Here is a 15,211-nt window from a genome sequence, read left to right on the forward strand (position 1 = left end):
ATCATGTTTCTGCAGATAGAATGACAAATTTAAATGCATAATAATACTCATGATAGTTTTAAGTTAGGCAAAGTACACCTTCTAAATTGCATGATCACATCTCAGCTATTCAGAAGCAACAACCAGTTTCTTTTTAGGTCAAGATAAATGGAAACTGTGGGTGTGCAATTATCAGTCACACTCATACTCTGAGCCTTCACTCCTTGAAGGTCATAGACGCTTGTTTTCACCTCATGTAAACAGTGTGAAGATCCTGCAAGCCGTAATTATCACATGCAATGATGTCCCCACCCTAACTTCAGTTCCCCAAGCATACTTATTCAGAATTGTACCCTAATCTGTAGTTCTGTACCCAATCTGTATTTTCTGAAACTTCAGTCATGTTTTAAAATATTAAAAGATTTTTCTTAAGATTAGATAAAATATTTTCAAGTTATAACTATTAAACTACAGCAAACTTTTAACATTTATGTTAATAGAGGAATTAAACCACTGTTTAAATGTCTCAGTGTCTGAACCTCAGGAACACCTAAAGCTACAAATCAGGTTCTCCACTGTACCTAGCTACCACTGGGGAGAGTAAAAAGTAATCACTAATTAGGCCATAACTAGGACTCTTAATGTCAGGTTCAGAGGGAATCCCTATTGCATCTCTAAGTTGTCCCCAAGTAAATGACCCAACTTTTACAACTGTGTAACCTAAACAGTCCCAGTAATGCTATTCCAGTTAATACAAACAATACAACTATTACAACTACCAATAATAACACTATAATAACACTAATAATATGATTAATAGCTTAAAACTCTCCCACTGGAACAGAGAATCCCAAGTTTCATTCCCTGCTCCAAGGACGATTTAACATTAGAAAATAATTTTATATGCAAACACTGTAACCTTCCAAGTTAACATCTGAATCATTACTGTCCAGATTGAGAAGAGCCATGCAGAATGCCATGCTAATTTCAAGAAGAAACCAAAGCCTCTGCAGCTTTATGAATCTGCTTCCCAAGAAGAGTCTTATTCTCACTGGCTCCATGAATATTCTGCTCTCTTATGCTGTCCTATTTTACTGTAACAGGAGAATGAAAGCAGCCACCCAGTAAAAGCCAGGTAACAGAGCAATGGCTGGGGAAACCTGGGGAAGCCTCTCAAGACAACAGCCAGAGGAAACCAACCTGGAATCAGCAGAGGTGGTACAGACTCAACTCAGGGAAGGTTGGGATGGAGCATGGGGGCCAGTTTAAGGGAGTGGGAAGAGTGCTTTCTTTTCCTTCAGTCAGCAGGAACTTCATCTTGCTTGTGTTAGGTGTTGGCTGAGCATGCTTACCAGCTGAGGCACTTGAACCCTTGACACTGAATTTGTAAACTCTGCCACTGAAAGGCTGAGACAGGCAGCAAGATCTATCTCAATCCTAATTTATGGTAGCAATTCTGAATATATACAAAGACAGAACTTTCAGTATCCGCAAAAACTTTAATGGCAAAAGCCTCAGAAGCGTTTAACTTTTCAGGTATCCCATTTTATAAGCAGGGACTATGAAACTATCTGTTTATGGTAACACTTGTTCCTTCCCAAGGAACTGTAAGAATCTGTATTTGTAATCAAGTCATTCTTCACCTATGTCAGCACAGGGCTCTCACAGGAGGGAGGAGGGAAGAGAAGATGGCATTGGTGGTCCTTGTGAGACATAAAAGGATGAGGACAGAGCATGCTGAGCATTAAACTGTAGTATGTCATCCAAGGAACATGTACTAGGAATCCCTGCTCCTCTGATCACCTGCCTTCTAGATTACTTACCCCAAATTTCACACACCAGAAAGCTCTTAGCTTTCACCAAGTATTTTATTTCTTCCAACTGCTACTCCCACCTTGTCCAGAATCTCCCACTGCCCCTCAAAATTACTCAAGGAAACTCACTCTCTGAAAATACACCTGAAACACCTGACCCCTGTGCCTACCTAGTCATGCATCAGAAGGATGCCTACAAAGAACACCTAGAAAGTCTAGGCTATGACAAATGCACGTCATGTCACCCTTTTTCCCCCAGACCTGTTTTTTTTCTTAGGATAACTCCTCAAACCCCACCTCTGCCAGTGCTGCATACAGACAGTCTGCAAACGGCCACAGCCTGGTACCAAGTCAAAGCCACGGTTCCCCATCAGCTGAAAATTGGGCATGCCCTGTTACTCTTGGTACCCTACTCCCTCACCATTATCTCAACCAGCTTGTATTACACTACTGTGCCTACAGGAAAGTGACTAGTTCTCCACACACAGATTAATAGTTTTCAGAATTTCTGCATACCAATTATTTAAGTCTACAAGTGTATCCATGTATCTATTATGAAAATGAGGCAAACAGATAAGGTAACAGTACAACAGAAAGAGGAATTACCAAGAAAATCCTATTCTATGTATTCAAATAACTTAATTGTGGGATTAACAATTTGGTTGTTTTAAAAAACACACAAATGAAACCAAAGAAATGTGGATCTGAAGGGAATCTCTTAAGTCCTCCAGTCCAATGTTCGATCAAAGCATGACTCACACCCACACTAGAGCCTTGAATTTATCACCAAGTATTAGGATTCCACAACCTCATTGTGTGAAACGTGGTCCAGGGCTGCACAACACTCCTAGCAAGAAGGAACACTGAAGACTTCTTGCAACACCTAATGAATTTAAAGCAACTTCCCTAACACGGAAGTTACAGGAAGGACGCATCCAAAATTACCTCCTGAGTCTAAAAAAAATTACAAAAAGCAAAAAAAACCAAAAACCAACTCACTCATTAATTAAAAAAAAACCTGTCAGCTCAGAATCTGCATAAACTAAGAAACAAAAGGGATTCTAACATGCACAGAGAGCATATGAATGACTAACTTTCAAGGTCTATCTTTGAGCACTACTACTCCTACAGTCACTAAAGCTACAAATGCAGTTTACTGAAAAATTACACTAGAGAGCATTTTCACTGCTCAGCAAGCTGCTTTACATATTTACAAAACACATCCCAACAGTGCAGTATTTTTCAATTAATTCCCCACTGAAATGCTTAAAATACTAACAGCACAAGATAGGTTCTATGTTAGTATTCAGAGCTTTCACATGAAAAAGCTGAAACCCACATCTACTTCATTCAGTTTTATGAAGCCAAGTAAAGCCATACAGAAGCATGCAATCTCAATACTAATGTAATTTATCTCTGGACCACTTACATTGGAGTTGGCGAAAATTGAATTTGAGTTGGCTACAGAATATTCTGCATTAGTCAAGTCTTCATTGCTCTGGTAAAAGACAAAAATAATGTTTAGAACTAATACAGTCAATTAAGTTTATCTATGTCTAATACACAGCAATGTACTTACAGATTTACTACTAGGTCCATGTAGAAAATAATTCAGCGCTTGTGGGTCCCTGAAGGGGGAAAAAGAATAAAGACATTAACACTTTTTGGAAGTCCTTTTTACTAATAAGGCTAATTTAATTAAGCCGCATACTGTACTCATGTAAATCAGGTTTCTAGTAAAAACACATCTTTCATTGAATACAATGCAAAGCTGAAAGTTTGTGTCATCTGGGGCTCTGTGTTTCTGCACCAGCACAACTTCCAGATGCTGATCATATCTGCTGCCATTGCAACAAGGCATTTCAAGCAAATAAACTATGTGGATCACAAAATGTTAGCTGTACTCTACTGTATTTACCTTTATGAGGGTGATACTCATATCCTCTTGAAAAATATGGTATTTTATGACAGCACACAGTACAAAACCTAAGGAATATACTACCACCAAACAACATGAGAACTAAAACAGGTACCACCTCTTCTACAGCTAAACTGCAATGCCTTGTTTAGCTAGCACCTAATAGGGTATTTACAAACCTGATTCTTTGATGGGTTCTCTGTCACTTTTGAAACAAGTTAATAAAAATTTATGATTGCCAGAGTAACAGTTCCCGCATGAAGAAGAAGTGGCACCTTTTCCAAGTGAAACCAACCATAGAAATAATTGACTAAATATTATGAATTTCAGTGTATTTAATTAACTTAGCACTAGCACTAAATAAAAATCATATTAAAAATGTAGTCAGATAGAATGAGTGTCAGAAATTCAAATAAATACAAATACATTAATTTAGCTGTATGTATAGACCAAGTAAAAAGAATAAAAGGCTGTGTTACATAGGATTATTATAATGCAACAATTATACAGCATTTCTCTTAGCATAAGGAGTAAATTAACATGGGATTCTTTGATTTTTACAACATGTTTATTGATTAACAAGTAATAATAAAACATTTTTTAGAAGCAGGAGATTATCATGTAAAAAAGCAGTAACTAAAAATGTCTCCTTCTTGCTTGATGGTCCTAGAAAATAAAGATGCATAAAGTCAAAGATCTTTCAAGCTCACAACCCTCTTCTAAAAGGACAAACACAACTCTACTCCTTTTTTTTCCTTTAAAAAAAAATCCCTGTGTTCATGGGTTTACAAAAGACCTGACAGTACTTGGCAGGGACTTTATTGTACTATTACGCTTACAATATTGAATTGGTTACATATATTTTTAAAACAAATGTCATTTTCATAGTAGATTTCACAGAATTTCAAAAATTAAGGAGCACAGAACTCATGATCTCATATAGGGTTCTATTAGGCTCATGAATTTTATCAGTAAAATAACCAGGCCATTTAATACTAATCACCCTCACTGTCTTCCAATCGTGCAAAATGCAATTAAAAATTAAGAACACTTCATAACCTCAAATATTGTCTTTAGTAAGGAAGGAATTTTAAATGGCACTTACCAAATTACAGATCAGATTAAAAGAAAGTTTTCCATTCTTCTAGATGCTTAAGACAATAATTGCTGCCAGCAGCAGCAAGAACACTGTAATTTTTCACACAAACACTTGTCTGTATAGAGAGCACTTCATTTTCTGGACCACCTGTGATCTTGTAGCAGGATCCTAATGATTCATGCTCATGACAGAGCACTTAATTGTCCCATGATCATCTTTATGTTCATGTTCCAAGCAGGAAGTGTTTCCACATGGCCACAATCAGAAACCTCGCACAACAGTTACTCCACAGAATGTAACTGAGCCTTCACTGGCAAAGCTTCTGCTATAGCATCCAGAGCAAGCCTCAAACTACAGCAGCCACCCTGGGGCTGTTTTGGTCTTTCTGAAGTTACAGCTCTCACTGCTTTCACTAGAAGTTTTCAGTTATGTGAGAAAGGTAAAAAGCCTAATTATTTCCTACACTTAGTAAAAAATTCTCGTATGAACTGGGAATGATCTTTTAGCAGCAGCTATGAGACTGATATCAATCTAATTTCTAGCAGAGTTTGAACAAAGTATTGGACATGAAAAGCTCAATCCTCTTCCTGTGTTTTATATGCATTTATAGCATATTATCTGTTTCTGAATACTGATACAAATGGTAGGCAAAGGAAAGCAACTTGTCACGTATACATTCCACACAAAACTTGTTCAAGCTTCAGCTATCCTAATTACTTTTGGAAATTGCCACACAGAATTATCTAACTCCATATAAATCTGTTATGGAAGTAAGGGGAGGGGGCCATAAAAAAAACCACCAACAACACGCATGTCCATTCAAAGTCCCTGATTTTATTAAAATCAAGTATCTTCGACCAAAATGCTGGTAAATTCTTTGTTGTGAATAGGAAACAGTACAGAGAGCTATTCTTTTATTCTAGCATTTAGATGCAAATGTATATTACTAGTAGAAATAAAATATTTAAGTATTTTGAATTAAGAAAAAATAATTCAAAATAATAATTTTGAATTAAGGAAAAAAACTCTTCCCTTAAAATACAAGCCTAGTATTAAAAAAATATCTAGTTTCATTACTCAAAAAATTTGACATCTTTGGGGATTTGTTTAAAAAAATATTATTTGCTATGAAGTTTGTAGTAGCATCCCTAGTAACATGCATCAACACTGATCTGGTATTACCACTACCTGAGAAGAGAATCCATTCTCCATGAACACCCATTCCTTAGCCTCTCCTGAGGAGAATGTCAGCAAGTGGACTGTCAGCTAGCATCCATTGGGATTAAAGGCTTTGCACTCCACACATCTCCACGTGGAAGACATGAAGCATGTCTGCTCATTTCACTACAAGTCACCTCATCTTTAGACAATACCAAGACAGAATCACCTTCTAAAAGATGATTTTGCAAAATTATGATTCCCAACTTTTCTGCAACAATTCTTGTGGAAAACTTACCCAATAAGATCAAGGAGACAGGATTCATCATCGTCATCATCCATGACAACTAGAATAAAGGAGAAGGCGGATATTTGATATGTATCACACAAAAGTTTGTTTTCAACAACAAAACCAATTTGGAATATCTCAGTATTTTTATTAAACAATTTAAGAAGTTGACAGTTATCTACTATTGACGAAGTTTTTAAGTAGACCTGCACCTTCTACAGATGTCTGCTGATTTATCTCAAAATCAAATTCAGTCACATGCAAAGATTTACAAAATCCCATGCAATGTTTTACCATCCAGGGAATTTTTAGAATTTTAAATCAGAGAAATAAAAATGATTAACCAAACTGATTAAAAAGAACTCCTAAGACTTAAAGTAGTAAAAATATCAACACTGAATGCAATCTAAGACTCCAATTAAAATGCTTCTATAGGAATTTATTCCCAGCTAATCCCAGAGAGGGAATAACTAAATACTACAGAGTCTACAAAGACTGTTACAAATTAGTGGCTGTAGTCACTAATTTGAGCAGCCAAAAAGGTAAACAAACTTAGGTCCATGTCACAAGGACGCTGCTACAGTCTAGAATCAAAACTGTAGCCAAAACATGACAAAGCATTAAAAGAAACACTGTTTTCTAACAGACCTTCCTTAGCAATAGCTAAGTGTCAGTGTGGCCACTTCTAGTTCCCCCTCAGCAATATTCAGGAGTGTATTTAAACTTGAGTTTAACAGTACAGAGTTCTGACAGTCCTTTTAACAATGGGTAGGGAGGGAATTTATGTGCACTGCCCAACCTGAGGGCAACAATCAAATGCAGAGCACTGTAAGCCTCACAGTGTCACAACCACCAACTCCTCACACACTGCCTACTCCATCAGGGACTGCTGCACCAAAAAGTCTCACACTCACTCTCCCCTCCAACTGCTCCTCCTTCAAAGCTTCTGGGCATATTAGGAGAGCCCAAAACGTATTCTGAGCTCTCCTATTCATCCCAGACTATCATCCCCCTTGCCCGTAACTGTGAGGATCCCATCTAATCCACCAGTTCAATTATCAACTGATGTTACTGTTTCCAAAATTTCTTGGTACCCTGGCTTCCTTTAAGTTATCCAATCTCATCTTTACCATATTTTATACTCAGATCAAGTTGATCATTGCATTCCATGCTTGGTTTTTTTCTCGATTCTCCTTAAAAATTGTGCTGTCGTACTGATCACTCAAATGTTATAACACAGTTTTGGCTTTAATTCATTCTGCTCTCTCTCTTATTTCTTGACAAATAGAAACTTACTGTCCCTGACCAGAGATCCACATGAATCATTCCTCATCCTGATCTCCATAATGATTAAAACACTGAAGGGACTGAAGCACCTGCTATACAAGAGACTGAGAGCACCAGTACTGTTCTGCCTGAGGAACAGAAAACCTTGGGGAAATCTTTATCTTGTATATAAATACCTGGTGAGAGAGTGTTAAAAATACTGAGCCAAATGTTTCTGAGTGATATCCAGGGAATGAACAAGAGGCAAAGGGCACAAATCAAAACACAATAAACCAAAAAGTTTATGTAGACAAAAGAAAAAACTTTCCTCTTTTAAAACTCTGAGGGTAGCCAAATACTGGCACAAGTTTTTCAGCAAGGTCTCCATCCTTGGAGATACCCAGGACACAGCTGGACCACAGCCTTGACCTGACTGCTCTGACCCTGAGCAGCCTGCTCTGGTTGAGTCTGCTCTGAGCAGGACAGCGGATAACGTGATCTCCAGATATTCATTCCCACCTTGGCTGTCTTGTGATTCTGTAACCTCTTTCCTGAAATTTTTCTATACTCTGCTGGTTCTGAAAATAGCTTATATTGTAGACTAGCAGAGGGTACTGTGTCCTCTATACTGCAGAGCCTTATTTGGATTTTGTCTCTGTGCTTTAGCTTACAGTGATGGTGAAGCAGAAATGAAGCACATGACAGTGTGAGGATCATTCAGTATCACCTCTCAGGGAAGACAGAAAAACAAAGCACAGCTGCAGAGAACTACCTCAATGTTAACAAAAATCAGCATTCAGGAGGTGATTATGCACATTAAGAAAAGCAATTTCTCCCATGATTCAGCAATCCAGCTGCTTACTCTTGCATAGAGCCACCAGCTTGAGCACTGATATTGCAATTCAATGCTAAGCAAATGGCATGACATAGTATGATGTCAGGAAATTTAAATATAAATGTGTATTACTAAGAATAAATTAATAAGCAATTAGCATTCTGTTTTAACTGTACTGATAGTACTACTTACAGAAAGCTGTTATTTCCTCTAACTGCTGAAAGCATACCCATGTCTCAAGAACAAGGTTCCAAAGTCTCCTAGCTAACCAAAAGCAAAAATTTATACAAAGTCAAAATTATCCTTGTTTTCAAACTGCAAATCTACTTTTGTATATTCCAACCCATGTGTCTGTGGAAATACTGACAGCATTATTTAAACATCATAAAATGTCTTTCCTTTACATAACCAAATATTCTCCATGATTTTATCATAATAAGGGTTCACTAATACCTGAAGTGATACCATAGAACTTTCTTCAATTAATACTCTGGAGGTATTAAAACAACTGACACAAATCAAGATAAATTTGTTAAATTCACTGAATTCTTCAAAATTTGCATAGAATGATCAGAAGGAAAATAAAATGCATGTAAATACTGGTGTGAGAAAATCCTAATAGCAATACATAATCTTCACCGTTACACCCACTTCTGAACATACACTTGGCTTTACTAGCTAAACATGATACAAGAAAGATCTACCCAACATACTGCAAACTCCTGCGAGTTTACCCCAGATAACAAAGTTTTATTGCTCCACATGATGCCATATGGTATGGGACATCCCTTTGGTCAGCTGGGGTCTGATCTGCTGACTATTTCCCCTTCCAGCCTCTTTCACATCTCCAATCTCCCCACTGGTGGGGTGCTGTGAGAAGCTGAGAAGTCCCTGACTTGGTGCAAACACTGCTCAGCAACAACTAAAACATCAGGGTGTTATCAACTTTATTCTCATCCTAAATCCAAAACACAGCTACTAGAAAGAAAAGTAACTCTACCCCAGTCAAAACCAAGACAATATCCACCCTTTATTCTATACCAACCTCATCATGCCCAGATCCGACACTTTCCAATGCATCCCACATTATCACATCCACCTTTCCTGTCTTTTGCCATATATGCAGACATACAGGCCCATAATCTATGGGCCACCCCTCTAAGATGTCCACTGAGTTCATTTAGTCCAGGACTTTGGGCTCCATCTGTCATACCATTCCTTCAAAGTGAAAGAGATGGTAAATGCTGTTGGGATTATTACATGCCGAAGTCTGGTTCCATCACTGCTGTGATCGTCTGGTTCTACCATCGCTGCACTTTGCTCAGTTTCATCAGCACTCATTCTTCATTAATCTGAGCAACCCTGACAGCAATACCATTGGCATGGCATAAAGCAACCAGAGTAGTGATGAAATACAGTAGTATACAGCAATTAACGTACTCACTGGTTGTTCTAACCCAAAATCAAATACCCTTGAGTACATACAAGACTTCCTCATCCCTCTGCATTACCCACTAAGTGCACCCAGGTCCTTGAGCAAATCCAATCCCATGCATGGGTCTGTCTTTGCCCAAGACAGGAACAATCCAGATTGCCTTCCACAACACAATTTTCTCTGTGCACTAGAGGAACTTTATCCACTTCTACAGTATGTGAAAATTTTGATTGGGGAGGGCCAGCCCTTTTAGCAGATCCCCTATCCCAATGTCTGTATGTCCCAGTACCCCTTGCTCTCAGAGTGGCCTTGAACAATCCTTTGTATTGTTGGATTTTCCCAGAGGCTGATGCATGATAGGGAAGAATATATATCCAACTTTTTCACCTAGGAGTCCATGTGGTTGCTATGGAAATGAGTCCTGTATGTCCTGTGGCTTCCATGTGCCAAATCCACAGTCCAATAAACCTGGTAGTCAAATCTGGTAGTCCCCTCCCTTCACCCAGATGGAGGCAAGGTCCCTCTATTCCTGGTCACAGTATTTATTATTACAAACACAAATCAGCCCCCACACTGGCGGGGTAGTATGAGAAGTTGAAAAGGCCTTGGCTTGGTGCAAGCACTGCTTTGCAACAACTAAAACATCAGTGTGTTATTCTCATCCTAAAGCCAAAACACAGCACTGTTCTGGCCACTAGGAAGAAAATCAACTCTGTTCCAGCCAAAACCAGGACACTGCAGGTTTAAATCTTTTTAACTAATGCCTATTTTCAACAAGGATTACCAAACGATTAGTGCCCTGTTAATTTCAGGAGAGCAAGAGAGGCAGCAGCAAGCAATCAGAGTACCTGCACACCCAAAAACAAATTCACCCAAAAGTCTAGTTCGAAAAGAGGAATTTGAGCAACATGTGACCTTGACACAGATGATCATTTAAAAGTGTGTTAACAAAAGCAAGGCTGTCCTGAGGAATTTTCCTAAAATCTTTCGTATGGCACAAACAAAAGAAAAGTTTGTCACTTTTATTGCCAACTATCTTTTCTAGTTTTGTGTCCTCCTCACTGTTTGTTAACATACAGTGGGCCACAGCAACGAGTGATGTATGAAATGGGTATAAACCATATTAAGCCATGAGAGTTTGAAAATAAAACCTGTCACAATGAGTGAAGTAAAGAGTTATGAAGCCTAAACCAGTGGTCTTCAAAGCAGGATGTGTAAAAGAAAATCCAGTGGGGTGCAAGAAGAAAATATTAAAACTTCACTAGTATATGAAGTTTTAATATACATACATATACTTGTGTATGCAAAATAATATAAATATATTGGGGATGCATGCTCAAAAATCTTACCAAGAGGAGTGTGCAATCAAAAACATTTGGAGACCATTGACCTACAGCCTTAAACATTGATTCACTTCTATATTTGGACCAGTCTTTGGAGACCTCAGCCAGTGGAAGCTCTAGGTGAGGCTTGGCTGGGCCATTGGGACCCATGAATGCATCCAGGGCTCTGCCAAGAGCCCACACTAGAGACACCTGGGGAAAATACACTTTGGGAAGAGTCACACAAACTGCTGGAGCACTGTTACAATGTAGCCTAGCAAATATCTAATTATCAATACTGGTCTACAGTGTCTTAAAAAAAAAAAAAGCCACAAAAAAAATCTGCTTATAAGTAGGCCAAATTCAGCTCTGCTGGCGCATCCAACTAATTTACAAAGGGCAATCCTCATTAATTAGTCAGAGGTATTCCTTGTAGCTTATTAGCAAAGCCCCTACCATTTTATTTCTTATTTCTGCTACCACAATGGTGAATACAGGATATATTTCAACTTGGATAACATGTACTTGTGCAAGAAGCCCTGCCTATCCCGTCTGGGAAATAGCCAGAGTGCCCTTTATCACACGTTCCCGAACAGAACATAAGAGAAGTTGAAAGTAATAAAACTGACAAGGAAATCCCTGCTGTGCAAGCCAATCCTCTGGGAGACTCTCATTACTTGGCCTTAAAGCCTCTGCCTTCATTTCAACACTCTGACCTACTACAGAGCAAAGAGCAATAGAAGATGAATAGAGCAGTCCTGCCCTCCTCTCATCCACTTTCCCTGGGTCAGCTCAAGGCTTTGAAGAGTCATCTGGAACAAAAACTGATCTGATAAAATACATTGATCTGTTTCAACTTAGGATGAGCTTCTTGATTGGTTCTGGCTTGCCACAGGGCTACAGCAGCACCAGTGCCAGCACAAGAGAGGGAATGAGGTAGGTGGATAGTTAAACACAGGGAAGGCAGCCGTGCTTCAGTCAGCTTAAAGCACATGGGGGCTGTAGCACACATGCGAATACACACATCACCACAGTGCAGGCAGCGGGCCAGGGGAGCGATCATTCCCTTTCTACCAGCACTCGTGAGCTCCCAGCCGAAATCTGTTGGGCTTTTACACACAGACACTGCTCTTAAGGATACAAAACAATGTGAAGGAGTCCAACAGAGGGCAAGTAAAATCATGTGCTCACAGGAAGGAACTGCTTTTCTTAGGCCTGGACAGCAGAAGGCAAACCCAGGTGCTACCTGCAGCCTGCTAAAAGAGGGACAAAGATGAGCCAAGCAGGTCGCCTCTCGTCAGCACACAGCAAGACACAAAGCAAGAGCCAAAACATCTAACACAAAAAATCCCAACAAGATGCAAGGAAAAACATTCACAAACAAGAATCTTCAAGCAAGGGGTTGGAATCATCCTCTTTGGAAATTTTCAAAACACAAATGGCCCTGACCAACCTGTTCTAACTATGAAGCATGTTCTGCTTACAGAAGGGGGCAGGGCCAGGTGGTCCTTACCACCCTAAATTTTTAACCAACGTGCTACACAATCCACAGTATCATGTAACACATGCAGGGCCTATGACCTGCAGTGCCATTAAAACCAGATTTGACCAAAAGCAGTCCAACTATTCACACACACTTCAGATACTATCCATATTCTAAGAGCTGCAAACACTGGATTTTAAATTTACTTAAGTTATATTCCAGCTTGCAACAAGAGAATTATTCTTCTTTCTCAAAGTCACTTATAATTTCATACAGCCTTAACAGATCGTTTCAGATACAAAGCAATAAACCTATTTTCACCTTCTGTAAAAAGCACAAGCTAATCTAGAACAATAATTTCCAAAAAGTGTGATATAGTCAACATCAAAATATGGTAAGTCACACATAAATAAATCTATCTGCAAAACTGTTGGTAAAATCTAGTTTTTGTGCAAATACATGAGATCCATTCCTGATTGGCAGCATGACTCCTGAGAGTGAACACTGACCTTTGGAAATCGATGCTTAGAGCAAGGTAATGACTGCTGTAGCTAAACCTTTATAATGGGAGATAATCAAATTTGCACACAGTAACATCCCCAGCACCTGAAGCAATTACTGTTGGAGTTATGACATACACCCAGTGATCCTCACAACTTCAGTATGCCTTTGTACACATCCTGTCAGCAAGAATTCTGACAAGATCTCTCTCATGCTTTATAATGAACCTGTCCTATAAAATCTTCTAAATTGTTCTGTTGCTCTATCATTTTCCATTCAGAATTTTAATCTACAATCCCAACACAATAGGGAATATCTGAAGAAGTGCATTGCCACTGGAAAAACAATCACCACAAAACAAAACCAGAACAAATCAGTTACTGCAACAGTCACTGCAGAGAATGGTACTGCTGTGAACTGAGCGTGCTACATCAAATTCGTGGCATTTTCATCCCTCACAACCTTTCTGAGCACGGAGTAAGATAACTCTATTTAACCCAATCCATCCCTTGCTAAATTACATAAAAGGATTGCAGCAGCATTAAGTGACTCCACACTGACTGCAGAGATCAAACACCCAGAACTGAAGTCCTTACCTCACACAAAATTCCACCAAAACTCTCATTAATTTCCACAGTGCTAATATTTTGCTCTGTGTGCTTTGAACTAGGGGGGGAAACCCCAAGCTGTTTCATCATCCCCTGGGTAACATATTGTCCTAGTGTGCACTTCTGATTGCTAAGGTGCTGTAACCACTGCCTGCCTTACCCTGTCAGTTCTCTCTCAGGTTCCTATCCAACAGGCAGCCTCGGATTCAGTGAAGGAAACTCCTAGACAGGAACAACCAGACCTCATTTGCATTCTCTGCAACACAGAAGTGTAAGAAAAGAGTGTAAACTCAAACCCTTATTATCATACAGTTTATTGTAAAATTTAAAGTCAATACTACTTTTGAGCAATCTAGTATCTTGCAAAGTGAATTTCAGACTCTTGTAAGTAACCAAGACTCTATCTTATTATCAACTTAAGAGCTGCTTACCACGTCAAGCCCTGTGTTTTCAAGAAACTGATTTTTACATGGATGGAATACAAAAATTTATATTAAGAGGCATTTCCACTCCCCCCTCCCATTACTGTAAAAAAATTATATGCTGCAGAACAATGACAAGTACTCAATGGAAAAGAGGTAAATATTGAAAAATTAATTGCAAATTAAAACCTCACTCGGAAGTTGTAATTATCCAAAAATGGTCATTTCAAGACAACAGGAGTAAGGAAAAATAATCATTTTAAAATGCACTTTGTGAAACACAAAGACTTACTATTCACTCATAAACTAACTATGCTGTACTTATATCCTACAATATGGAATTATTCCTTATGAATATTTTCTTCTCCAGAGTAATCAAAAGTTACTACACTGTTGCAAAATCTACCAGGAACTGTGCTCTAAAATACAGCTAAAAAACTAAGAAATTTGGACTTCTAATCTAGTAACACAGTGCATTATGCAAGCATTACCTTCTTAATATTCAAAAATAAGTTTTCATTCCAAGAATCTAAATCTGAATGGTACTTCTAAGATAAATTTGCAGTGCTTGAAATTAGCTGTAAAACTGAATTAAATCATCAATATTTCAGACATCTGTATGCCACAAAGTATGAGAAGAAATTGGTAATTTTAAATATTCAAAAGAATGATTAAAAACCTCTCTAAGAAAAACTACTCTAAAAAATAGAAATCATTCAGGAATCAGAAAAACAGCAACAGGAAAAAAACCACAAAAGTGCTTCCTCTCAGGAATTGCTAGGTGCAACATTATGCCTCTTCATGGTTTTTAAGATCTGGCAGATGAACACCCAAGAGCACAGGATGCTCACACATCCAGCTCCACACACAGAAGGGTAAATAAAAACCACAGACAACCTACAATAGGCTGTTTATCCAACACCTACATTTCCCTTTAGTAGGCCCTTAAAAAAATACTGATTTGAGTTTGCCAAATGCAGTAACTTACCAAACTTCCAAAAACTACAGCGATATTTTAGTATGTTAGGGGGAAAAAAGGAAATGTGCAGTTCAATTAACAGTATGTATGATAGTAATGGCTA

The 15,211-nt window shown here is 38.5% G+C and overlaps 1 protein-coding gene across 5 annotated transcripts in view; it reads right to left on the reverse strand.

Moving 5' to 3' along the window:
* The window catches only part of BICRAL (BICRA like chromatin remodeling complex associated protein), a 48,435-nt gene that overhangs the window by 17,160 nt on the left and 16,064 nt on the right, over positions 1-15,211 (reverse strand). For 4 of the 5 annotated variants that reach the window (XM_054629316.2, XM_054629312.2, XM_077175853.1 and 1 more), the window contains exons 2-4: positions 6,267-6,315; positions 3,373-3,421; positions 3,223-3,291 (exon numbers count right to left, since the gene is read on the reverse strand). In XM_054629316.2, the coding sequence (XP_054485291.2) occupies positions 3,223-3,291; positions 3,373-3,421; positions 6,267-6,310 (162 nt within the window). In that variant the 5' untranslated portion in view covers positions 6,311-6,315. Of the gene's footprint in view, positions 1-3,222; positions 3,292-3,372; positions 3,422-6,266; positions 6,316-13,867; positions 13,964-15,211 lie in introns of all 5 variants that reach the window. The other variant, XM_054629314.2, reaches the window with a different exon arrangement.

Source organism: Agelaius phoeniceus, chromosome 3 (genome assembly GCF_051311805.1).
Source record: "Agelaius phoeniceus isolate bAgePho1 chromosome 3, bAgePho1.hap1, whole genome shotgun sequence".
NCBI lineage: Eukaryota > Metazoa > Chordata > Aves > Passeriformes > Icteridae > Agelaius > Agelaius phoeniceus.